Source organism: Typopeltis vanoorti, chromosome 11 (assembly GCF_054136105.1).
Source record: "Typopeltis vanoorti isolate ZY-2024b chromosome 11, IOZ_Tvanoo_1.0, whole genome shotgun sequence".
NCBI classification, from domain to species: domain Eukaryota; kingdom Metazoa; phylum Arthropoda; class Arachnida; order Uropygi; family Thelyphonidae; genus Typopeltis; species Typopeltis vanoorti.
Window position 1 is genome coordinate 100,751,373 of NC_143559.1, and position 27,856 is coordinate 100,779,228.

At 37.0% G+C, this 27,856-nt stretch overlaps 1 protein-coding gene across 1 annotated transcript in view; it reads right to left on the reverse strand.

Annotated features, from left to right (window-relative positions):
- Positions 1-27,856, reverse strand: part of LOC150101877 (serine/threonine-protein kinase ATR-like) — an 860,597-nt gene that overhangs the window by 253,972 nt on the left and 578,769 nt on the right. Inside the window, exons 38-40 of the mRNA XM_090399924.1 lie at positions 17,792-17,897; positions 9,270-9,420; positions 7,909-7,999 (exon numbers count right to left, since the gene is read on the reverse strand). Coding sequence (XP_090256050.1) covers positions 7,909-7,999; positions 9,270-9,420; positions 17,792-17,897 — 348 coding nt within the window. The remainder of the gene's footprint in view (positions 1-7,908; positions 8,000-9,269; positions 9,421-17,791; positions 17,898-27,856) is intronic.

Below are 27,856 nucleotides of genomic sequence, written 5' to 3' on the forward strand. Positions count from 1 at the left end.
GGCAAAGGCAAGAAAAATGATTGTTATGGGAGATTTTAACTACAGCAATATAAATTGGGGAAAGGAAGATGCATGTAGCAATAAGGGAATGAAATTTCTAGAATTCTTGAGGGACAAATGTCTTAGGCAACATTTAATAGAGGGAACAAGAGGTTCAACAGTTTTGGATTTGGTCACAGCATCTGAAGAGTTGATAATAACTGAGATGACATCTCTCCCACCAATTTGAGAGAGTAACCATATGGTTTTGACTTGGAAGATGAATAGACATGCAGGAGTATCGAAGAGACAGGAACGTATGTGGAATTATAAGGCAGGTGACTGCAATAGTCTTAGACGTCAACTTGGGGAAGTTTCATGGAGGGATGGGATATCATTAGTGCTTGGGAAATTGTGAAGGAATATTTGTTAGCAAAAATAATAAGCTGTATTCCATGAGTGAAGAAGAGGACACAATTTGGAGTAAAGACAGGTGAAGAGAAGATGCATGAAGAATATAAGACACAGGCCAGGAGAGTGACTAGTATGGTAAGGAAGGCAAAACTCGAATATGAGAAGAGTTTGGCCCTAAGATCCAAAGAAAATCCTAGGGAATTTTTTTTAACTATGTGACCATTAGGAGGAGAAATGACTGTGGAACAATGACATTGTGGGATAAAAATGGGAATAGAGTGACTGATGCAGAGAACATAGTGGAATTGTTCAATAAACACTTCATTGGAGTATTTCATCCTAGAGGAGTAAATTTTAATACTAAAGGGATAAGACAGGTTCGAGGTTTAGAGGAGATGGAGGAGAGTGTGTTCCAGATGCTGAGTACTCTGGATGTCAGTAAAGCTGTGGGACTGGATGGTATTTCACCATGAGTTTTGAGAGAATGTGCTAAAGGACTGACAGCTCCTTTGACCTGACTTTTCAATGATAGTCTGGCTACGGGAAATGTACCCAAGGAATGGAAGGAAGGTAAGATAGTAGCATCACTTAAGGGCAGTAGCAGACTGGAAGTGTCTAATTATAGTCAGTAAAGCTGTGGGACTGGATGGTATTTCACCACAGGTTTTGAGAGAATGTGCTAAAGAACTAACAGCTCCTTTGATCTGACTTTTCAATGAAAGTCTGGCTACGGGAAAGGTACCCAAGGAATGGAAGGAAGGTAAGATAGTGGCATCGCATAAGGGCAGTAGCAGACTGAAAGTGTCTAATTATAGGCCAGTTTGTGTGTCATCAGTAGTTATTAAGATCTTGGAGAAATTAGTGAGGGACCGTATACAGCACTGGGCATATGAAGGTAATGTTATCTGTGAGAATCAACATGGATTTGAGAAGTGTGCTCTCGTTTTAGTAATATGCTAGCCTTTTATAATAAAGTTACAAGAGCAGTAGATGAGGGAAAAGCATATACTGCCATTTTCTTGGATTTAGCAAAGGCATTTGACAAGGTGTGCCACATGATAATCTGATATTTAAGTTGCAGCACATGGGTCTGAATGTCATGTTGGTCAATTGGATTCAGGATTGGCTGTCCGATAGGTATCAGAGAGTTGTGTATGGTGGGGCAGTTTCAAGGAGGCAGAGGGTTACAAGTGGGGTCCCACAGGGATCAGTAGTGGGACCTATATTGTTTAACCTTTGTATCAATGAATTGTCAGTGAATTGCAAGGGGATATTCAGTTGTTTGTGGATGATGTGAAGCTGGGAAGGGTTATTAGTAATAGTGCAGATCTGGTAGCCTTGCAAGAGGATTTGAATAAGAATGGGCAAATGAATGGGGGAAGGGGTTTCAGTTTGACGCAGCAAAATGTAAGGTCTTGAGGTTTGGGACACATCGATGGGATGCTGCATACTCTATGAGGAGTTATACTGGACAAAGTAGGGGAGACAAGAGATCTGGGGTTGATGATTGATAGAAACCTGAAATTTAGGCAACATATTGCAAAGGTAGTGAAGGTAACACAGAGGATTGCTGCAATAATGAGAAGGACACTGACCAGCAAAGATAAAAGAGTTATCATTCTGTTGTATAAGACTCTGATCAGACCACACTTAGACTATTGTTCTCAGATGTGGTCCCCAGGATTTGAAAGGGATAAATTAACTGTGGAAAGGGTACAGTTGCAGATAACAAAGATGGTTTCAGGATTGTACAATGTTAGTTATGACGTTCAGCTGAAGGAATGTGGACTGCAGAGTTTGGTAAATAGAAGAAGGAGAGGTGATATGGTTGATACTTTAAAGTTGAGAGGTGGTTGCAGGGTTGACACTGGGGAGTTCTTTCGCTTCGTTGAACTGCAGGAAGGAGTGAAGACAAGGGGGGCCATCCCTGGAAGTTACGAAAGGAAACTGTGAGCAAGAGGGTGAGGAGTGGTTTCTCTGCATAGAGGGTGGCTGAACCAGGGAATGTATTGCCTGATAGAGTGGTGAGAGCGAGAACGGTCAATGAGTTTAAGGAGTGGTATGATAGACTTTTTTGTTTCCTAGGAGGGACCTCCCACGATGAGTCTTGACAGACTTTGTTTCCTAGGAAGGACCTCCCACGATGAGTCTTTTGACTTCATGGATGTCAAAATAATAATAATAATAACAACAACAATTAGTAATTTAAGATGAAATGTTATCAGATGTTATATATTCACTGGATAATTTTTTGCAATCTCAGCTCACACTTAACACTGTAGCAACAGACATCCGAATTTGACTCTTTCACACCTCACTCAACAACTTCTTGATACTGTACTTTACTTATTTCCTTTCAAATCAGTATAGTTTTTTTGTTCTGACCAACTTAATTATATCACTACTTGCTTACATAATAGCCTCGATTGTGTTAAAACTGTAAAAAATTGTTTCTGGAAAATATGCTGTCATTATGCATCATCCAGCATGGTTGTAATTATGGTTCTAATCATATTTTTCATAAACAAGTGAAAAAAAAATTTTTGCATGAAAATTTTTTCTAACCTACACATCCTTCTAATTCATTAATTAAATGTTAAAGTGTCGAATTATTAGCCAATACATTATAAATCGAGTCCTCATATAGAATCTCTTTTTTGACAAGTATAATGCTCTTTACGTAAGTAAGCGTAAAGTAAAAAGCAACAATGCATCATGTGCGTGGGAACAGCGCATTCAGCAGCAATCTCCCTCGGCAGCAGGCAATCGGCACATGTCTTCAACAGTTTCTCTGTTGATTTTGGGTTTGAGAAATAGGTTATTTGTGTATTTATCATTAAATATTTTGTGCAACATGGCTCTTACATGCCCAATCAAAAAACCTTGCGAAGAATCACAGAAAAAGAGGAAAGCAATTGATCTTGAATTGAAGTTGCAAGTCATAAAGCAATGTGAAGCTGATAAGTCCATCAATGTGATCACACATGACTTTGGATGGTCTCATTCTACAGTGACGACCATTTTGAAAAATAAGGATAAAATCGTAGCGGCTGCGAAAGGATCTGCTTCCATTAAATCGATGACAGTGACGAAGTAGCGACAGGCCCTATCGGTGATATGGGAAAGCTACTTGCATCATGGATAGAGGATCTGAACCAAAAGCAGATATTCCTTGCACAATGACCATAACCGCTAAGGCACTAAGTCTCTTCAAGATGTTGAAGGAGGAAGCAGGGCCCAATTACAATTATGAATTCAACTCTTCTTCCCATGAGATTCAAGCAATGTTTTGTACTGCATAATGTGAAAATGTATGGTGCAAGTACTGATGAGAAGGTTGCCAAGGAGTATGTAGAGAAATTGGATCAAATTATTACAGAGGAAAATTATTTGCCACAGCATATTTAATATGGATGAGACCTTGTTTTAGAAAAAAATGTCTGAGCAGACATTCACCCGCAAAAAGCTAAAATCTATGTCTGGCTTCAAAGCTCTTAAAGACCGTTTTAGGATTCTGTTAGGAAATAATGTGGCTGGATATAAACCAAAACTATTTATGACATGGCACAGTGAGAATCCACAAGCCTTCAAAAACATTAGGAAGCATACTTTTCCAGTTCTTATCGGAGCAATAAGAAGTGGTGGATGACTCAAAGATTGTTAGGAATGCCTTAATCAACTGTTATGCAAGCAAAATGGAAAGTTATTGTGTGAAAGAAAATGTACAATTTAAAATTTTATTAATTCTAGATAATGGCTCCAGGTCATCCACCTTACATTGGTGATCTTCACCCCAAGATCAAGGTCATGTTTCTCCTTCCAAACACTACTTCATAGATCCAACCGATAGATCAGGGAGTTCTTGCATTGTTTAAGGCTTATTATCTATGGAGAACTTTTTCACAAGCCATTTCTGCCACTAAAAGAAATTATCAGACTCTCATGCAATTCAGGAAAGCATTCAATATTTATCATGCCATTAAAAATATTGCTGTGGGCTGAGACAAAGTGACCTCTCAATGTAGAGTGGCACATGAAAAAAGACATTAACAAAGTTTGTGCATGATTTTGGAAGTTTTGAAAAAAAAATAAAAATGAAGACCTTTGTAAATTGAGTGAAGAAATAGTGGGCTTAATAAACAATCTGAATCTCGAAATGAATGATGACATAATTCACTCACAGATATAGACACTGAAGAGTTGACCAATGAAGAATTGGTTGAACTGGAGGAACAATGCTTTGCAGAAGAGGAAGAATGAGAAAAGAGGGAAAAGAGAAACAAGAAGAGGTAGTTAAATAATTCACAGTGAAGGGTCTTACAGAAATGTTCTGTAAGAGTTAGCGATGTTCTCAAAATGACCGAAGACATGGACCTAATGATGAATGCTACTTATTAGTAAAAAGGAAAGTACATGATACATTTGCTTGCTATAAACAAATTTATGATGAAAAGAAAAGGAAGAATAACAGGCACATTACACATTTTCACCAAAAAAAACAAAGGTTACACCAGAAGAGCTACAGTCTAGTCCTTCCAATAGGAAAGGTAATGAGGATGTGATTGTGAAGGAAGATTTGGGTGATTATTTTCCTGTTTTATAGTGGCAGTAACACACAGTACTGTTAAGGTTTAAAAATGAAAATGATATACTTATTACAGCGTTAAGTCCCTAACCCCTATAACTCTGTTGAGTTAATATATCGACTTATGTCCTGCCGGATAAAACGGAATCCCAACGTAAGTCAAGGGATTACTATGTTTGGAAAGGAAAGATAAGTTGTATTTAAAAAATATTAAAAAAATTGGTGGTATTGGATTCATTTTAATGCCTTACTGTTTTTGTGTGAAAAGCACCTGGCAAATGGTATGTCAGAGAAGCATAAGAAGAGGGATGGCCAGCATTGATGAAAGACAAAAAATAGTCTATAGACAAAATTAGAGTTCAATAGAACAATTGTAGTAAGTTGCATAGATAAAATAATAATAATAATAATAAATAAATAAATAAAACTTATGAACCATTAATAGTGATTACATCCCAGTACTTGGATATTAGCATACAGTCTGATCAGCTCAAGTTCGGATTTCTTAGTATTTCACATGCTTGAAAGAAAACACAATTAAATTTGAACTTGAAGCATGAGAAATGCTAAGAAATTCAAAGAACTCTGTGCCTAGTCTCAATAGCATGAAAATCAAGATCACACTTGTCAGATTCCAAAAATATATTATAGTTTTGACATTCTTCAATTCTAATCAATGCAGAATAGTCAGTCTGTCCAGAATAGAAAAGATGACATGAGCAAGGTATTTGATAGACACCTGGTAAGAAAAAGGTGGTAATGTATCCTTTGTTGATTTGATAAATTTTAACTTTTTATAATAGATTTTATATTTTATGGTAATAAATGATAAAATAGGCTAGTATCTACATATATTTTATACATTCATAACATACCTAATTTTTTTTCATTTTTTCGATGTTTCTAAGCTAAGTGGTTCTTCTGCGAGTTGTTTTCAAATCATCACAAATCTCCAAAAACTTTTCCAATATATTTCTTGAAAACAACTACATATAAGTGGACCCACAGAGTTCAAACCCATGTTGTTCAAAGGTCAACTGTATTTAGGTTTATCGGAATTAATTTTAAAGCCACCTTATATGATGCATATTGTTTTGCATATTCTTAAAAGTTAAAAGGATTTTGTTTAGAAATGTTTTTTTAATATTCTAGTGTGCAGTTACTTGCCAGCTGGCAAAATATACTTCCCATGGACAAGTAAACAATCATATTTATCAAGCCCTGATTATAGGCACTAGCAAGACTTAATTGAAAGAGAATGAATTCTGCTGCCACATAAAATCCATAATAAAAGTGCATTTAACCAATTCAGTAAACATGAACTGACTTTCCATTATAAAACACCAATGTATGACTTGGAAAAACTGAAATAAAGAGCAGCTGTCACTAGTTCAGGGTGAACCTATTATCTCAATGTTTAGAGATGTGTCCATCTAGTCACTGTTGGTGTTTGTGCTGCAAGTACAAAGGGCTGTATCTCAAATACATGGATATTAATAGGGTGGTACGACTTGATGATGTATCACTGTGTTTTTTGAGAGAATATTCCAGAGAATTAACATTTGGTTTTGACATATTTTTTTAACATCAAGTCTTGCACAGAGCCAAGTTCCAAAGGAGTGGAAAGAGAACAAAATTGTTTTACTTCATAAGGAAGATGATAAAAATGTAGTTTCATATTATAGGCAAATCTGTGTATAAGAAGTTGTAGTTAAAGGGGTGGAGAAATAGGAGGACCAAGATTTATAATTGGATTGACAACATCATCATCCTCTTTGATGGACAGAATGGATCTAAAGGTAGATCGTGCTTTAGCAATCTACTTAATTATTATAATAAGTTGAGAAATGTATTGGACATAGACAATGGGGGGGGGGGGCATCAACAGCAGTATACAACCTATCATACAGTAAAGAAGAGGCAATATGCAGCAGCATATCAACCTGGCATACAACCTATCAAACACCTTTTGATAGGTTGCCACTGGGAAAGTTGGTAATAAACTGGAATGGATGGGGTTGGATAACAGATTGGAGACTGGCTGTTTGAGAGTATAGGCAAGTTGTGTATGGGGGCAATACCTCAAAGAGAAAAGTTACTAGTGTAACCCAAGGTGTATCGCAAGGGTCTTTTTGTATGATAATAAGACAAGATTGAATGAGGATATGAAGTTATTTGTAGATAATGTAAAGTTGGAAAGGACTACAGCAGAACAGATGTGGGTTTACAAGAAGACAATGACCTGGGTGAGTAGGCAATTGAGTGGGAGTACCAGTTTAATGATGCAATGCATAATGTTTTAAAATGTGGAAAGCAAATATGGGATGGGGAGTACACAACTGGTGGTGACATCTTAAAGGAGGTGAAGGAGATAAGTATCGCAGGATAATGGTCAATAAGGACTTAGAATTTTGGGAACTCATTGCAAAAATTGCAAGGACAGCACAATGGATCATGGAAATGCTGCAGAGGACATATAAAGTATGAGGGATGTATAGAAGTAAAGTGATTATGGATCTATTGCATAAATCTTGGTCACACCACACATATCACCAGTGACAGCTAGCTGAATCTGGTGATTTCTGGTCTCTGGAATGTTTGCATATACAGATATAGTAAGGAAATGCAATATGCAACATCTAGTGGCTCCTTGGCATTTAGGAGGGGATATGATTGAGACACTGAAGTAGGTAAGGGATGATTACTAAATTAATGTGGAAGAAGTTTTTCACAAGAGGCCATTCCCAGAAACTATATAAGGAAAGTGCGAGCAGGGAGAAAGGGTACAGGATAGATTCCCCCCCCCCCCCCAAGATATAGGAGAGAGAGAGAGAGAGAGAGAGAGAGAGAGAGAATGAACATTATCATAATCTAATTATAAATGCTATCAATGGTAAATATCTGACTATAATAAGAGAAGTAACTCTTACTGGTTTGAGAAATGATTCAAGTCCATCCCAATCTGCAAGCTTCCAAGCAGCCTCAACTCTGTAAGGATTCAATTCTTTTTCCCACTGAGGCCTAGAAATTAAAAAGTTGTTCATGAAATAATTAATATCAAAAATATTAAGTTAAATAATTAGTGTATGTTTATGTGTTTATATGTACACAAGCACCACAATGTTATAATTTTCATTCAATGCATGAATCTCAGTTCCCTGTCATAGCCAATTAACTTGTCATTGTAGAAAGTGAATTAATACTGCAATAGAAGGTTCACCTTATGTACAAAGGTGTGCATGTAATTGGTTTGACTTCCATGCAGGATGAAAAGTGGATTATTGAAAAAAAAAAAATGCTATCTCCAAATAAAACTGGGTAACTTAATCTTCAATTGTTTATCAACAGGATGTGATAAATTGGCATTACTGAAAACTTGTATATCCATATGACATATGAGTTTTTATTGTTTCTATAGTCACTACTAAAATGATATCCTTTGGTTGGAAAGACCTAGGCTCAAACCCTGTTTTATATATAAATATAAGAAGTGTGTAATTCATCATTTCAAAAGAATGAGTCTTCACAATAAACCACATGCACAAAATCACAATGAAATAGTTCATAGCTTAAACTGAAACTAAATTTCAATATCCACAGATAATTTTCTACTGTGGTATTAATAATGCAAGTTGTCATTATAGCTAAAGCACTTCAGTCTTATCATTCCTATTTTAGAAGTAAATATCCCTATGAATGTTTCTTTTATTTCTGTTTCATTTTAAATTCATTATTGAACTAGCATTTATTTCCTTCCCTCTTGTTCAGATCTCCAACATGAAACAGTTTTTCCTTTTTTCTTTATGTCAACCATTACCTCTAATAACTCAAAAAACTCTGCCTGTTCCTTGGTAGAATCTTCTATGGGACCATAGGCACAAATAAGTCTTATTGTACAAATTCCTATTTTGAAATTTGCCCACATCACTCTAGATTTCCTCGAGATTTCCTGTCATTTAAGAAGTTTATCTTCGTGTTTAGTGTTGTTGCTATTTCTTCCATTTCCTGATCTCAAACAGAGGTGGCAGGGTTTTTTTTGCCAATCCCAATTATGTGGACATGATACTTCTTTAATTCTTCTGCAAATAACAATGAATAAAATTTTATTTTATAAATTCAACTAACACCCAAAACTAGAGAAATTCTTCTATCGATCATACATCTTCTTTCTTAATTTAGTTATTGTACTGCTAAATCAATTAACAAATTAATCATAAAACTATAAAATTACCACTGACATATTTATTATATATATATAAATATATATATATATATAATTATATATAATAACCTTTTATTTAGCACTCCAGTTGCATATGAAAGAGCAGTATTACACTGATCAAGGCCCATTAGACACCTCAATAAACCTTGATGATGACTCATTTCCTGTGGCTCCAATTTCACTGCTTTTTCATAGCAAGCAAACGCATCTTGCATTTGACCTAAAATGAAAGTAAAATAATATGCATCTTTATTTGCAGCATTACAACAACATTACAGCATTACAACCTTTAAAACTGTTATTATAACTGCTGGCCAGAATGGCTGACAGGAATGCCTCTCTCTCACACACAAGCCACTTGTGCATTGTTTGCAAATATTTCAGTGGCAAATCAATTAAATAGCCCATGCAATACTTGACATGCATGATTACTGAAAGTCTAAAATAGCTTGCAAAAATTTTGTGTTTAGTTTCTAGTGCAGGCATTCTCAGATTATCTAACTCTTACTCCATTTTCAGCACCGATATATTGTTGTGTCCCATTCTTGTTTATTTATATATCTCCCTTATACTTTACTTTCCTTTATATATCTTATCATTTTTTTTCGCGTATCGTCACTAGAAATCTAAGCTCTTGCTCCTCTGTATCCTAAAACATTTATTTTTTAAAGTTGCGCCATTTAGGATATTTAGTTTATAAGGAAATTTACAACAAGAAGCAAAATCCTAAATAAGTCTAGAGGTGAATTCATCATGCAGTCGTAACCTTGATCGCATAACTTAACCCCCCCCCACACACACACCTAGGTTCGTACGTTATAACAAGCGGTGCATTGAATGGCAATCTCAGACAACTGAATATCTGATAAGCAAAAGTTTATTAAACTCATAAATACAATATAATACATTGAATTCTAAAAACTACAATTCACTACTAAGATGATATAATGTTAATAAGACTAGAAAAATACAAAAAATGAAAATTTCACACCAGCACGCGGGACAATAATATGACCAATAACTCAATTAGACACACTTGGATTATACACATTAATTCACAAGAGTTATGTGGGCTTAGCAATTCCAATGCTACAATGAATGCCACATTCAATTCTTTTGACCTTCTTAGTTTAGGGTAAACTACATATACTAGTATCTATACACACTATTGCTCATTCAGCAATACTGATAAACTAGTTCCCTCTTCCTCTATACTATTAAGGAAGCAGTCCTAGTTCAAGTCTCATTCAAATCCTTCAAATTGCTTAGTAATACGAACTACAATTACAGCCATATTAAATTAATTGAATCAACATAAAATCTTTCACAATACCGTTTGATGAAGCTCTTCTACTAGACGTTACTTGTCTGCGATTCCTCAAGAAAAACTCCTTCTGTAGTGGGACATATTTGGGATACTTCAGATCATGAGGGCCATCTCGGTTGCAGCATATCAGGCTTCTTCTAAGGAAACACAATCTATCTGCTGTTCTGCAGTCATCAGATTCGCCATGAGGATATCCACAATTTCTACTGATAGTCTCCTTCCTTTAGACCAGGGTTGGCTTAGTATACAGTAAATACCTTTCATCCCGACCATATGGCATCCTTTGTTCTCGAGGAAAATGGGACCAAAATCCCACTTGCTAATGTTCCATGCCGTGGCGGATGGAGGGGACTCCTGACCATCACTCAGGAAACTGCATAAGTTAACCTCCAAAAGAAAACTGGCAAAACACCTCTCATGGGGGGTTGGGGTCCTAACCCTTTTATATTATGACCCTACCAGCACCTCTTGTAATTACCCCCCAAGCCCAACATTAGGATACGTTTCTCGTAACCTATTAGGGTGGCAACTCCCTGCTGAACTTTCCATCTTTGGTGGGCCGTGTGTGCACGTGACTGACTCGCGGCAGTGTCTAAATCGGGAATCGTGACCTTGGACTTTCTTTGGTTCTAGGTAACCTATGAGTCAGCTTTATCAAACTATCAGCTCACCTATTTTTTCTAAGAATTAGCATAACTTACAATCTCTTGTTTCAAGCGTATAACAAGCAAGCCTTTTTACATGCAAAATTCTTATAACTAAACACTGTAAATTAATTATCTCACTTTTCTAATATTATACAATTAATGTTCTTCTACGAGTTAACAATTATTCTTTTCAATATATTTATTTCATTTTATACTTAGATGCAGACACGATTTTCTTATTAAGGTTTCAACTTGTTAAATTGTGATCAAGTAAATTCTCATATGAAGTTTACAAAGATCACAAATTTAATAATATTGCTTTACAATTTTTTGTGAGTGGGATTCAAATAAAACAAAACAAGTTTAGCTCTACTTAACAAATTCACGAATTTGTGCAGTAGAGCTAAACTAATGTGGTATGGTCATGCAAACAGAATAGTAAAGGAAAGTTTACCAAAACAGGTGTTCAATACCAAGAGTTCAGGAAAAGACCCAGAGAAAGACTAAGATTCAGGTGGGCTGAAGCAGTTTACACCTGCGGACCAGGGAAAATAGGAGAAATATTTAGTGGACCGACTGACGACTAAGACAGAAACATAAACCAATGTAGATAGTAATTTTTTTATTAAATCCAATGTTATAAAATTTGATATACATGGCTGGAGCATTGTTTCTGAGAGTTGAAGAACAAGGCCGTAGAGAACAGAAATATAAGATCTTTCAATATTGGAATGATGATGATATTACATATTAATTTTTAAATTTGGAAGAAAAAAAAAAAAAAAAAAAATTTAAATCCATATCCATATGTTTATTAATAACTGGTAATTAGTTTACGGAATTAACAACGCATATAAAGTATATTAATTAACGGTAACTTTAATGAATAACTTCTATATTTCGGCAACGTCACATTGCCATCTTCAGGAACATAAAGATATCATATGTGCACTCAGGAACTAACACAAAGCAAATGAGGAAGAAAGCAAGAAACTAATATTGTTCCTAAAGTCCTAATGGTGCCCTCTTGCGGGCTAATTTGGTAGTCTTGGCAGTTGGGCTGAAGTTCTCATAATGAAAGTCTCCCAAATTTGGGGCAGTTTCATGCACCCAAATTTGTTGCGGTTAGGAACGTTTTTTAGAGCTGCTGAAGATTCTTTGAATAATCTTTCGTATTTAAACTTGCTGCGATGAATTATTTTTGTTTTCTTCCAACGAATTTTATGGTGGGTATCTAAGGCATGGTCTGCCAGCCCAGAGCGGCTGTACTGGTGAAACCGGATGTAGTCTTGGTGTTCTGAAATCCTGATATTTGTTGTTCTGCCTGTTTAGCCAAAGTAGGACAATTTGCAGCTGCAAGGGACCTGGTATACACCAGGTAGGTCTAGGGGAAGTGGTTGGTCTTTGGTAGAGCGGATAAGGGATGCCAACTTTTTATATGGTCTGTAACGGGAAGTAAGGTCATATTTTTTGAGGATATTGGTTATTTTCTCAGAGGTGCCCTGGATGTAGGGGATGGTGATAGACTTGGTGTAATCTTTATTGTGGAGGGGGGTTGTGGTTTACAGGTTTTAGTATTTTTTGGATTTTTTTGGGGTTATAGCCATTGGCTAAGAAAGTGTTGAGGATGTGGTTTAGTTCAATAGTCAGGGCCTTGTCATCTGAGCAGATTAATTTTGCCCTGTTATATAGTGTTTTTATCACCCCATATTGTTGTGAGGGGGGGGGGGGATTGCTGGTGAATGTATCTGCCAGTGTGGGTGGGTTTTCTGTAAACAGAGAAAACCAAAGATCCATCAAGCTGGCAGGTGATTAAAGTGTCTAGGAAGGGGAGGGTGTTGTTTTCCTCTTTTTCTAAGGTGAACTGGACTCTGGGGTGTTGGTTGTTTAAGTGTGTTAGGAAGGAGTGGAGTGTGTATGAGCCATGTGGCCAAATAGCAAACACATCATCCACATAACGAAGCCAAATAGTGGGTTTTTGTGGGGCGGAGTTTAAGGCTTTCTCTTCAAATGTCTCCATAAAGAAATTGGCCAAGGGTGGGGAAAGTGGTGAACCCATGGCTGTCCCCTCTATCTGTTTGTAGAACTTTCCTTGCCAAACGAAATAGCCTGAGTTCATTGTGAACTGAAATAGGGCTGAGATATCGGGAGGAAACTTGGCTTGGATGAGCTCAAGGGTTTCTTTGAGTGGGACATTAGTGAATAGGGAGGAGACGTCAAAACTGACCATTATGTCAGTGTGTTGGAGTGTGAGGTTTTCTATACTGGCTTTAAAGTGGGCTGAGTTTTTTATGTGTGATGGTGTGTTGCCAGTGTAGTGTGTGAGTGTTTTGGCTAAATGTTTGGCTAATTTATATGTGGGGGAATCAATGCCATCCACTATGGGACGTAATGGCACATTTTGTTTATGTATTTTTGGGAGTCCATATAATCGGGGGGGGTCTAGAGTTACAAGGTTTAAGTTTGTTGGTGACTTCCACAGGCCAAGAAGTGACTTTCTTAAGGAGTCTGTGGATGGTTCTAATCTGAGAGCTGGTCGGATTATATTCAATGGGGAGGTAAGTAGTACGGTCTCGTACTAAAGAATTTAGCTTACCTTTGTAGTCTTTTTGATTGAGTACCACAGTGGCGCTTCCCTTATCAGCTTTGGTGATTACTATTTTTTTGTTGTTTTTCAATTCTTGTAGGGCTGTATATTCGTTTTTGGATAAGTTGGATTTTGGAGGTCTGGCTTTAGTGAGAACACCGACTACATCTAGTCTTACGTTGTTGGCGATATGGTTAGGCAGGTTGAGAATTCCACGCTCTATTTGGATCATGATTTCTTCAGCAGGTATCCTTTTAGGAGCTAGTGCGATATTGTGACCACGTGAAAGTGCGGTGAGTGCTTCAGGCTTTAAAACTGCCAACGAGAGGTTGACTACAGTGTTGAGTGGTGGCTGGGGTATGGAAGTAGAAGTCTTTGTCAGGTTTTCGTATTTTTTCACGTGCCGACTACGTATTTTTTCGAATTCCTTTCTTGCCGATGCGCATGAGATGTCACGAAGTATAGACCATAGATCAAGGCCGAGTGTATTCGAAAGCTCTTCCTCTAGCACCCGTAAGGTTTTGTTTTCATCGGCAAGGAGAACGCACGTCGCGGTAATTTGTTCTCTTAACAGAGCGAAGCTAGTGCGGTTATAAATGCATAGAGCTTTCTCGGAAGTAAAACGGTGCTTCAATTTGACACAATTAGGGATCACTTTGTTATCCCGGCAGCGTTTTAGGAACGTCATAGCCATGGGTTCACCGCTTTCCCCACCCTTGGCCAATTTCTTTATGGAGACATTTGAAGAGAAAGCCTTAAACTCCGCCCCACAAAAACCCACTATTTGGCTTCGTTATATGGATGATGTGTTTGCTATTTGGCCACATGGCTAAGACACACTCCACTCCTTCCTAACACACTTAAACAAAACACCCCAGAGTCCAGTTCACCTTAGAAAAAGAGGAAAACAACACCCTCCCCTTCCTAGACACTTTAATCACCCGCCAGCTTGATGGATCTTTGGTTTTCTCTGTTTACAGAAAACCCACCCACACTGGCAGATACATTCACCAGCAATCCCCCCCCCCCTCACAACAATATGGGGTGATAAAAACACTATATAACAGGGCAAAATTAATCTGCTCAGATGACAAGGCCCTGACTATTGAACTAAACCACATCCTCAACACTTTCTTAGCCAATGGCTATAACCCCAAAAAAATCCAAAAAATACTAAAACCTGTAAACCACAACCCCCCTCCCCCCCTCCACAATAAAGATTACACCAAGTCTATCACCATCCCCTACATCCAGGGCACCTCTAAGAAAATAACCAATATCCTCAAAAAATATGACCTTACTTCCCGTTACAGACCATATAAAAAGTTGGCATCCCTTATCCGCTCTACCAAAGACCAACCACTTCCCCTAGACCTACCTGGTGTATACCAGGTCCCTTGCAGCTGCAAATTGTCCTACTTTGGCCAAACAGGCAGAACAACAAATATCAGGATTTCAGAACACCAAGACTACATCCGGTTTCACCAGTACAGCCGCTCTGGGCTGGCAGACCATGCCTTGGATACCCACCATAAAATTCGTTGGAAGAAAACAAAGATAATTCATCGCAGCAAGTTTAAATACGAAAGATTATTCAAAGAATCTTCAGCAGCTCTAAAAAAATTCCTAACCTCAACAAATTTGGGTGCATGAAACTGCCCCAAATTTGGGAGACTTTCATTATGAGAACTTCAGCCCAACTGCCAAGACTACCAAATTAGCCTGCAAGAGGGCACCATTAGGACTTTAGGAACAATATTAGTTTCTTGCTTTCTTCCTCATTTGCTTTGTGTTAGTTCCTGAGTGCACATACCATATCTTTATGTTCCTGAAGATGGCAATGTGACATTGCCGAAATATAGAAGTTATTCATTAAAGTTACCTTTAATTAATATACTTTATATGCGGTGCTAATTCCGTAAACTAATTACCAGTTAGGTCTAACCAACGTATAAGTCTTGCTACTAGAACCATATGTTTATTGTGGGCTTCCCCTGTGATGAGTTTTGCGGACTCATCACAGAGGAAGCCCACAATAAACACAATGTCTATCATACTTTCGTTAAACTTGTATAGGAAGAGTCTTAGACAATATTCCACTCATTTGCTACTCTTCAACAAAAAAAAAAGTTAGTCCTCCTACATTTCCTAACCATGTTCTTACATAACCTCCAGGGGCAACCACATTTTCTGCAGCCATGTACTGAAAATTTTCTTGATCATCTGCTTTATAAAATTCTTTTAGTAACTTGTGTTTCTGTCATTCTCTCTTTTTTGCATATCATATAAATTTTCTAATCTACAAAACTTCAGTATATCCTCATAGAGAGAGAGAGAGGGGGGGGGCACTTCACTCTTTGTCCTGTCCCTACATCCATATATTGAAAAATTTCATCAGTTGATATCTTATAACACCCATTCAAAACTTTATATAACTCTATCACATTCTCCCTCTTACTCCTATCTACCAGTGTCTACACTCCACATTCTCTCAGTCTATGTTCCATAAATCTGATGTTATTTTTATAAGTCTTCTTTGCACCCTTCCTACAGCTTCTTTATCCCTTTAGAACCCATGACACCAAATCTTAAAAGAGTGGTCTAGGTGGGGCAATAATATCAAGGCTTTGTAAAGAGGCAAAATGACTTCTATATCTTTATATGTCAATGTTCATTTCAACATTACAATTATCTTCTTGGTTGTATTTGCAATTTCGGCTATGTGATACTTGAACTTCAAATTTCTGTCTATCGTAACTCAAAGATCTCTGGCCTTGTGAGTTACTCCAGGAATAATCCCACCAATATGACAAAGTGCATAACTTACACTTACTAACACTGTATTGATAGACATTATCATTTGACCACACTTCCAGCCTATTCATATCCTGTAAATGCTGTGTATCGGTAGCATCTCTGAGAGCCTTACCTATCCTTCCATCATCAGCAAACAAATGAAGATCCCCTGTCAGGCACTTTCCAATATCATTAATATACAGATAAAACAACAATGGTCCAAGGACTGATCATCTTAAATCTGTCAGATTCACATCCCCTTTCACATCCATATACCACTTTTCTAATACCTGTCTGTGAGCCACCCACTTATCTAAGCCAATAATTTATATTCCCATCACATATTCTCCAGTTTATGCAACACCCTTTCATGTGGTCCTGTCAAATACCTTAGTGAAGTACAATAGCATCATAGTGTATCCATTCCCTTTATCCAACTCAGCAATAACATTATTATAAAATATGAGCAAATTGCTTAGATATGACTTCCTTTTAGTAAACCCGCACTGTTCCTTGCAAAGCATATCTTCTTTGTCCACCCATTTCTGTATGTGAGTGCTTACTAATGTCACTAAAATCTTCACAATCATTCCAGAGATATGGATAAGTCAATAGTTAGACACATTAGTCTTTGCACCACCCCTGTGCAATAGAATTATGATACATTCTTTCCATTCCTGTGAAAGCTTTCCTTAGCTAAGTCTTAAATTATACAAACATGTCAAGAGCATAGCCAGTTCAATTGAGCATTCCTTTAGCACACATGCTGATATCGCATCTATCCCCCATTGTTGAATTCTTATCCAAGTTATGAAACTGTTTTAAAACCTCCTTTACTTGCATCTCTATCTCCTCATCCAGTGTAGTAGCACTGCACACTATGTTATATACACTAGTTGACAGATCTTGGACAAGTGAGCACTCATTATTTGAACTACCCCAAATGCTTCTGAAACTAGGGTCCTTTCTGCATTCAGTAGTCTTCAGAATTCATTCTTTCTTTTACTTGCATCATAGCAATAAAATTCTTTGGTTGCCTTTAGCCTGTGCAGCCATTATTGCTTAAAAGAACTTAAAATTATTTAAATTCTTTAGAATCATTGAGAATTGAATTCTCTTTGCCAATGATATTTAAAAATATATGCAGATTGCACAAATGCCACTTTAAGAAGATTTGCACTGTTATATATTATACAAAAACTAATAAACTTGAAATAAACATAAAAATATAAACCTGTAGCTTCATGCTCCAAAATTTGCTCATGAAGAGTTGGTTCTTCATTCCTGATTGCAGCTACACCTGCAACACCATCAGGTTCATCTAGAGCAACACAGAGCTTCTAAAAATATACAAACATAAAATACTATAGAAAATTCTTCACACCAAAAAAAACATTACTACATTAAGTAAAGAAAAAAAAAATCTTATTTTCTTTATTCAAGATATCCTTATCACACAAACCATTACCATACCTTGCTAAAGTGGAATTTAAAATGAATACAGATGTAAGTAGGAGAGGGACACAAATATAGTATTAAAACAAAATAAACATGCCAGTCTTATATTACCTATTTCCATATTTAAATCACAACTTTCAGCAATAATTGTACTTAAATAGCTGTAAGATTTAACTACTCTACATATAATCTACTCAGCTGATGTTTTCATAGCAGACAGGAAATCATAGCCATATTATTTAATTTGGCTAAGAACTATTGAAGACATTTAGCAAATCATTTTAACAGGATAACAGAAAAACAGCTTATATCATCAATGCTTATACTGCATTTAATATAACTGAATTCCTGATATGTACCTTCAAGCAGTGTAAAGGATACTATGATAATATCACATAAAAAGTTTTTAAATTATTAATAACCTCCTATGAACAATTTCTCTTCAAATCTGTCCAAGTGGCCAAGGCTTCATTCCTCATTGAGTTTTGAATGTGCACATGCATGTGAGTGTGTGTGTGGAGGGGGGGTATGTTTTTATTTACTCCCTCACTCTCGTATGAATTAACTCATAAATTCAAAAATAACAATGCTGCAACTAAACTCCAAATCTAGCTTGCACACAATGTTGTATCCCAGAATATCTCACATGTAATTTAACCTTTTAAAGTACCTATTTAACTCATTAAGATGTGTTATAAGGTGTGTTTGAAGACTTGCTCTCATCAAAAGAGGGAGTCTTCTAAATACACCTTACAATATATATACACACACACACAACTATATAACTAAGCATGCCAATATTTTCTTCAGATCATAACACTTCAAAACAACCTGAAAAACACTTCAAGTACACAGCTTCTCTTCAGTCACATAAGACAACAGTTATCATCCACTATGGACAAAACTTTTGGAATTTCAATCTGTCTCCTGCAGGAACATTTATTCTTTCTTGAATTCACACAGGAGAAATGACTACCACAAAAACTGCTCTCTGTACAACACAGAGCAGTTTTTGTGTGAAAAATTTGCTATCAAATTCTTCTTGCATCTAAAATCACAGAATAAATACTAAAGAAAAAGTATCTTTTCATCTAAAGAACTCCAATAACTTCACTTGCTATATAAAAGCAGCAACAAACTCCACTAAACACTACTAAATACTTTCCCAACAGTTTTGTTCCTACAGATAACTAAAACCATATCAACTGTTAGAAATCACTTATCAAGCTGAGAATCTTAAATAAAACAATAATAAACTACTATAGGTCCGTGCAGTTAGCTGAGTGGCTATGTGCTTGGAAACCATATGCCTGGGGAAGGAGTGTCCTGGATTTGATTCCCGTTGGAGACGTGAGGAGCTGAAGGATCTTCTTCAGCCATAGACAAGTTAGCCAGTCTTGGGAGTGGACAGTAGGGTTTTTTCCCCAGTTTATCCTAGGGTTTTTCATCCCGCAAAGCAGGCAAACCAGCCTTGAGAACTCAACACTATGGATATGGATATAGGATGCACCAGAGCATAGGGCTGATCACCTTATCCTGTGAACGATTTGAGGTCCGATGATCAATGAACTCTCAATACCGCAAGGTAAAAGAGGGTAAAAGGAAGATGAGATGATAAACTACTATATTAACTACTATAATAAACTTCAATTATCTCTTCATACATGAATATCCTTCAGTCTTCCATTACTAAATCTTCTTCAAATTTTGAATTATTATTTGGAAGAGACAGAAACTCCACAGCCTTTCTCCTATTGTGTCCTACTTCCAAAAAGCTGAACACTTAGCAATGTCTGATAACATTCTTTTCACTTCTGTCATGCTTGGAAATGCAACTAAGCAATTTCCACTCCAGTCAATTATTGTGTGCTGCCATTATTGTTTTCAGCTTGAAATAATAATAAGAATTTTTTTCATAGTGCAGGATTTATAACAGTTCTCTAGTTCACAAGCTTTTAGCACTAAGATATGTTCATTTAATCTTCTGAAATACAATCTGATCTTCGCTTCCCTCATCATTGACAACATTCTGCATATAACGTTTATTGAGATAATGAGCATCTCAGCACTATACAACTGAATACAAAATTACAATTAACTGCTAACTAATTTTAATAAATTTATTTCACATCTAAGCAAGACTTCAGGAGCCAAAGGCAAAAAAGGCCATTTCAATACATCTTGCTTGAGACATACAAAAAAAGACACATTTAAATAACTATTAAAATGCCTTATTACTAACATCTTAGCTTAGCTTTAATTCATTTTTAGATTTTGTGTGAGATATCTAAATTTTAATAGATAACTTACAGTTTTAGGTGTCTTAGAGTTGAGACCTAGGACTGCAATATCAGTAGCAGTGAGTTTGAAGTCATCTGGTGTGAGGTGGAGTTGAACAAGATCAAATATATAGCAAATGGTAAGTTGCTAGTGATGAAGAAATTCATTACCAAATAAAGACAATAGGCACAAAGAGAGTAATCATATCATAATGGGAGACTTTAATTATCCAAACATTGATTGGGTAGCAGTAAATCTCATGAGAACAATGAAACTTAATTTATTGAGCTGTTGTGAAACAACTTCCTCAAGAAGGAACTTGAGGTCAAAGAGTGTGAGATTTGATTATAGTGTCAGAGGGTGTTTCAATTAAAGATGTATCTATTCTGCCTACAGTTGGTGACAATGATCATGTAGTACTCACTTAGGAAGTGGTATCCTACATATTAACTCTTTCATGCCATCATGATTTATTTTAATAGTCTTGACCTGAATTCTCTTAATTTCATTCCGCATCCATTTCATTTCTTGCCTCATCCAATCTAATTCACTTTCCGAACCTCGCGACACATTCTCTCTATCATTAAGGGGTGTGCAAGAGGAGCAGGGAAACGAGGAGGCCCAGGGTGGACAGGGATACACAGCGTGAGAAAGGTGGATGCTCCAAGAGGAGGTGAGAGCATGTGTAGGCAGAAAAGTAATGGGATGACCAGGGATCAAGAGGAAACAGATGTTGTTGCAAAGGGTTCTAAAATGAAGAAGCAGAAAGAGAAATGGCCCCAGTCCAGCATGGAGAGAGCACATCGAGTGAATGGTATCAGTGGAACTAGCTGTAGATCCAGAAATGAGTTGTTGTGTTTGTATACCAATGCTAGAAGCATAAGAAACAAGGCGGATGAAATAGTTGCACTAATTGTGTCTGTGTACCCAGAGATTGTTGGAATAAGTGAGACATGGTTAGATGAGGACGACATCCTGACAGGAATAGAGATGGAAAGGTATGATGTGTTTCGTGAGGATAGAAGGGATAAAAAGGGAGGGGGAGTGCTATTGATGATAGAGAAAGAGTTATGTCCATACAAGGTAGAGATGCAAGAGGGAAATAGGGCCAGTGGTTTTGAGGCAGTATGGTGTGAGATAGAGGTGAATAGAATCAAATACTTGGTGGGATGTTGTTATAGACCTGGTAATGTGGATGGTGGTGATAGTGAAATGTATAGTCAAATAAGCCAAGCAAATAAGAAAAGGGTGATCATTATGGCTGATTTTAATTATGGCAATATAGACTGGATTGAAGAGATAGCGACTGGAAGTAAAGAAAATGAGTTTCTTGAGTTTTTGAGGGATAACTACCTCAGACAGTATGTAACAGAGGGCACACGAGGATTAAGGGTCTTGGATTTGGTCATCTCATCGGAGGATGTAATTATAAATGAGGTGTCAAATCATCCACCAATTGGTGAAAGTGACCATGAGGTGATTACCTGGATGGTTGCCAGCAGTGCAAGGACCCCTGTGAAAAAAGGGTATATGTGGAACTACAAGGGGGGTGATTATGAAGAGCTCAGGAGACAGCTTGCAGATGTAGCATGGAATGAGGAGTTAGCTGGAAAAGAGATCAATGCAGCTTAGGGGATTTTCAAAAACTATTTAGTAGATGCAATGTCTAAATGTATACCACGGGTGAGAAGGTTAAATAAGGTAGGTGTGAGATGGATGAATAAAGAGATTAAGCATGCAATACAGAAAAAAAAGGCATTGTGGAGACAGCATAAGAGAAGTGGAAGTAACCAATTTCATGAGGTCTACAAAGACCAGGCAAGGAGGGTGACTTGGTTGGTGAGAGTAGCTAAAGAGAGGTATGAACAGCAGTTAGCTAATGAAGCCAAAAAGAATCCTAGGGAGTTCTTTCGATATGTAGCCAGCAAAAGAAAGAATGATTATGGAAGGATGACATTGATTGGAGGAAATGGTATAAAGACAGCTGTTGCAGAATGTGTTGTGGAGATACTTAATGAGCAATTCATAAAGATCTTTCAATCTTGTGAATGTGACTTCATGGAGAGATTAAGAGCAGTTGATGATGGGGAGGAGAGACTGACTGTAAGTGAGCAAGAGGTGTTTGGGGAGTTGAGTAAACTAGATGTAAATAAGGCTGTGGGACTTGATAATATATCACCACGTATTCTGAAGGAGTGTGCCAGAGAGTTCACACCTGCCTTGACATATTTTTTTAATACGAGTCTTGCACTTGGTCAAGTTCCTAAAGAGTGGAAGGAGGGCAAGATTGTGCCACTTCATAAAGGAGGTGATCGAACTCAAGCATCAAACTATAGGCCTATCTGTGTGTCAGGTGTTGTGGTTAAGTTGTTGGAGAAGCTTGTGAGAACTAGGATCCAGAGTTGGGTTGACAACAATGGTATAATCTTTGATGGACAGCATGGATTTGCTAAAGGGAGGTCATGTTTTAGTAATCTACTTACTTATTACAATAAAGTGACTGCTTCCTTGGACAGAGGAGAAGGATACACAGTAATATACTTGGATTTCGCAAAGGCTTTTGATAGAGTACCTCATGATAAGTTGACAGTCAAACTAGAGCAGATGGGGTTGGATATTAGATTAGTGCATTGGATTGGAGACTGGCTATCTGATAGGTATCAACAGGTTGTGTATGGGGGTGCAATATCCAGGAAAAGGAAAGTCACTAGTGGAGTGCCTCAGGGGTCTGTTTTGGGGCCATTACTATTTAACTTATATATTAATGATATTGGTGAAGATTTGGATGGAGATATTCAGTTGTTTGCAGATGATGCAAAGTTGGGACGAACCATAAAGAGTAGTGAAGATGTTGTGGCCTTGCAAGAAGACTTGAATAAATTGAGTGATTGGGCAAGCAAATGGGGATGTGAGTTCAATGTTGCAAAATGTAAAGTTTTAAAATTTGGAAAACAAAGATGGGATGCAGAATTTATGCTTGGTGAGAATATATTGTTGGAAGTAGAGGAAATAAGAGATCTGGGGGTGATAGTGGATAAGGATCTAAAATTTAGGGGACACATCGCCAAAATTGTGAAGACAACACAAAGACTTCTGGGAATGATGCGGAGGACACTGACATGTAGAAGTAGGGAGATACTTGTTCCAATGTATAAGGCTTTGATTAGGCCACACTTGGACTATTGTGCCCAGATTTGGTCACCGGGTTTTCAGAAGGATGAAGAGATGTTGGAAAGGGTCCAAAGGCGACTGACTAAGGTAGTTTCTGACCTCTGGAATGTTGAGTATGAGGAAATATTGAAAAGATGTAATTTGCAGAGTCTCGTGGAGAGAAGGAAGAGGGGAGATATGATAGAGACCTACAAGTTGGTAAGGGGTTGTTATAGGATCAATGGTGGAGAAGTTCTACAGAGAATAGTGGGAGATCAGGGGAGAACCAGAGGTCATCCCTGGAAACTGTATAAGGAGGGTGTGAGTAAGGGAGTGAGAGGCAGGTTTTTTTCGTGCAGAGTTGTGAGTGATTGGAATGCCTTGCCTGAGAGCGTGGTGTCTGCAAGTAGTTTGAATGTGTTTAAGACACGGTATGATGAGATGTGTGTGTAAGATAAAAGGACCTCCTAGATGAGTCTTTGACTCCATGAGGTCTTGTTTAATAATAATAATAATAATAATAATAATATTACATTGTATATCTCTATATTGTATTACATTGATGGGATTATGCTAAAAGAAACTGATCAAGCTAGGAATCTACGAGTTTTAGTAAAAATGAAGTTGAAATGCCATAAAGCAAAGATAAGAAATACAACTCAGAGAATAATTGTAATGCTGAAATAAATCTTGACATGTAAAAATAAGGAAGACATTTCTTTTTGTTACAAGGCCTCGGAAAAGCCCTTACTTGGATTATTGTGCACGTGTCTAGTCTGGTTTCCATGTCATTCTGAAACAGTGGAGAGAGTGCAAAGGAGAGTGTTAAAATGATATCATGATTATGGAATGCTAATTATGAAGACCGATTGAAAATGTGTAGGCTGCAGACACCAGCAAATAGAAGTAAAAGTGGTCATGTGATTGAAACATACAAATTTCTGAAAGGGTCATACAGGATTTCAGAAGATGGAATTTCATTTTATGGAGGGTGGGGAAAGTACAAGTGGACACCCTTGGAAGCTGAGAATGAATGCTGTCAAGAAGGGGTAAGGGCTAGAGATTTCTCTCATAGAGTGCTGTGTGATTGGAATGAATTGTCATTGGATGTGGTGTGTGCAAGTAGTGTGAACGAATTGAAGAACAAGCATAAGAGCTGGTGGGGATGATATGGCTTCCCTTGATGAGTCCCCAACTTCCTGGTGGTCTCTCTTAATAATAAAAATATTAATACACTAAGGTAAAATAAGAGTGATAACAAGAATTTCTTGTCAAGTATAATTCAGTTTTATAATGATATACAAATAAGATTGATACATAAAAATGTATACAGTTCCATTTCAAATATAACAATCATACCAACCATTACAATTTATGTTATCAGATTTGTAATTTATACCAATTTAATACTTCCACAATTGGCACGAAAAAGTTGTCCCATGTTGTACTTGGACATGTCACAGGGCATAAGATTTTGTCTCGTACTTCCTATTTGCCTGTCAGGTGGGCATGCCACAAATTATAGCATGTACTGCACTGAAACTACAAATACACAGAGGAGGATGGGCAGGGACAGGACTTGGTTTCTGATCTATCCTGAAAGGATAGATGAGAAACCAATTATTAAGAAAAATTCTATATCTGATTGGTATATTTAAATTACTTAAAGATGTAAGAATAAATTAAGAGGATAAAAATCCCTTACTATTTTACAGCCGGTATGCAAAACTCTAAGATCAAAAACTACGATCTAAGAGTTTCATGCCGAAGAACTATCAGCGAATCCAAGCGTAAGTGACCACCTGGTAGTACAACACCAAGGCAACTCGAAGCAAAGGTGGAGCAAGATCCCTCACTAACCTTGATATTTTCTCATAATGTAAAAACAAAGCTCCTAGGAGATGTAATACTGTCATTACATTATGAGGAGAGGTCACTACCCAGACCGGTTTCAACCTTTTTTTGAGGTCTCATCAGTGAGTAGGTAGACCTGGATGATATCAAAGTTTAAGTGAAAAGAACTTACATACCTTCACTATGCCAGAAAGGTGTGCCCATATATTAAAACTAAGATGAAAAGCCAAACGGCTATTTTTTTTCTTTTTTCAAAATAGCCGTTTTGCTTTTCATCTCAGATGTAAGAATACTTAAAGGTGTAAGGAATTATATGCCAACTTACATTTATGTGATAAGAAACAAAAATGGGCAAATGATTGGGCACCTTAAAGGAATAGGTGTGAACAGAAATATATCTATAGTAGACAAATGAATTATTGATAATCAGAGTTGTATTATGTGTAATCCAATAAGTTGCCGTGTGTCATTATGAATTACATACCACCCCATAACCTCCAGAATACATGTTTGGATTTATGATAGGAATACTTTGGAAAAAAAAAAAAACTTATGAGGAGTGGGAGAGAGAAATTTGTTGCAAAAATATTATTATTACATGGGCATCTCTATAGAGTCCTAACAATAAATTGTGAGCAACCCAAACTATCAATACAATCATACCTTTCCTTGAAACAATTAACATAAAAGCACTTAAAACTGACTCAGGCAACCTATTCCAATCATTCACTACTCATCAAGTGAAAAACCTAATACTCGTGCCCCTACTAACCATATTTTTACTCAATTTCCAGGGGATAACCTCCTGTTCTGCTGCCTCTAGCCAAGTGCTAAACATTTTCCTCTACATCAATGCTATAACAGCCTTTAAGTAACTTAAATGTTTCTATCTTATATCCTTTTTTTCATCTATCAACCTACTTTTGCAATACAGAAACTATCCAACATTCCACAGACCACTCACAATCTTGGTTACTCACCTCAGGATCCTCTCTACCAAGAAACCCAGGTGAGGTCATATTAAGGCTTTATAAAGAGGAATGATAACTCCCTTATCTCTGATTTTTAGTGTGTTCTTATATAACCAAATAATCCTATGAGCTACACTGGCTACTTTAACAATATGCCCTTTAAACTTCAGCTGTCTATCTATTACTACTATCCACCAAATCCCTGGCTTCATAAATTTCTTGGAGTATGCTTTCCTCAATGTGATATATAGCTTGTGATCTTTGTATCCCAAAATGCATAATTTTACCTTTTTCCACATTAAACTGACACCCACTATGTTTTGTCTATACTGTCTGCCTATTCAAATCATCCTGCAAACTCTCTACATCACCTTGATCAACTATTACCCTAACCAACTTTCCATCATCAGCAAACAACTGAATAACTCCATTCAAATTATTTCCTGTATTATTTATACAAATTAAACAGCAGTGGTGGTCCAAACACAGAGCACTGCACTACCACTAGTTACCTGTCTCTTCCTGGATTCTGCTCCTCCACATACTAGTTTTTGGTATTTGTCCAGCAGCCACCCTTTTATCCAGCTTCCTATCTATCCCCCATTTATTGCAGTTTGAGCAACAGAATTCCATGTAGCATCCTGTCAAACACCTCTGCAAACTCCAGAAGTATCACTGTGTAGCCATTCCCTTTATCCAACTCAACTCAGCTGTTGCCTATTATAAAAAGTTAATATGTTACTAAGGCATGGCCTACCCTTCACAAAGCCATCCTGCCAATCATAGAGTATCATATTTTAATCCACCCAACTCCCGAATTCTCTTTTTGACCAACTTTTCCAGTACTTTACCACCACTCCTGAAATACTGATTAGTCTAAAATTTGCTACCACAGACTTAGATCCACTTTATGCAAAGGAATTATTTTGCTCTCCTTCCACTCTCTTGGGACTTTGCCACAGCTGTATTTGCATTCAGATTCTGTAATATCCCAAGTACCACCAATTCATCAAACTGTTCTCACATCAATCCCTGTCAAAACAATATCAGCACTTGGATAATATACCTTTGCAAAATGATCACTCAATAACTCAACAATTTCATCTGCCTCTGTTACCTCTCTATAACAGTGATTTTCAACCTTTTTCATAATATGGCACACCTAGACTAATTATTAAAATTCTGCGTCACACTAAAAATATATTCTTTTAATTTTTTTGACAATATGGCAAAAAATAGGCATAATTTTGATTGATTCACCAACACCGTAAGTTTCATAAAATATAAATAAGGGAGCTTCAGGTGTGCATGGAAGACCAGACACTAATAAATAAATGCACAAATTATGACATTATTTCTTTCAATTAATTTGTTTTCACAAATCTTGCGGCACACCTGAAGACCTCTTGAGGCACACCAATGTGCCGCGGCACAGCACACTGGTTGAAAATTGCTGCTCTATAACATCTGCACTCATTGGGACTTTACACTCAGTAAGCGAAGTTATCATTCCATAATTCTTCTTTCTCTTCCTACTTGCCACATAATGAAAAAACTCTATGGGATTTTAGAGAGTGAAAATGTGA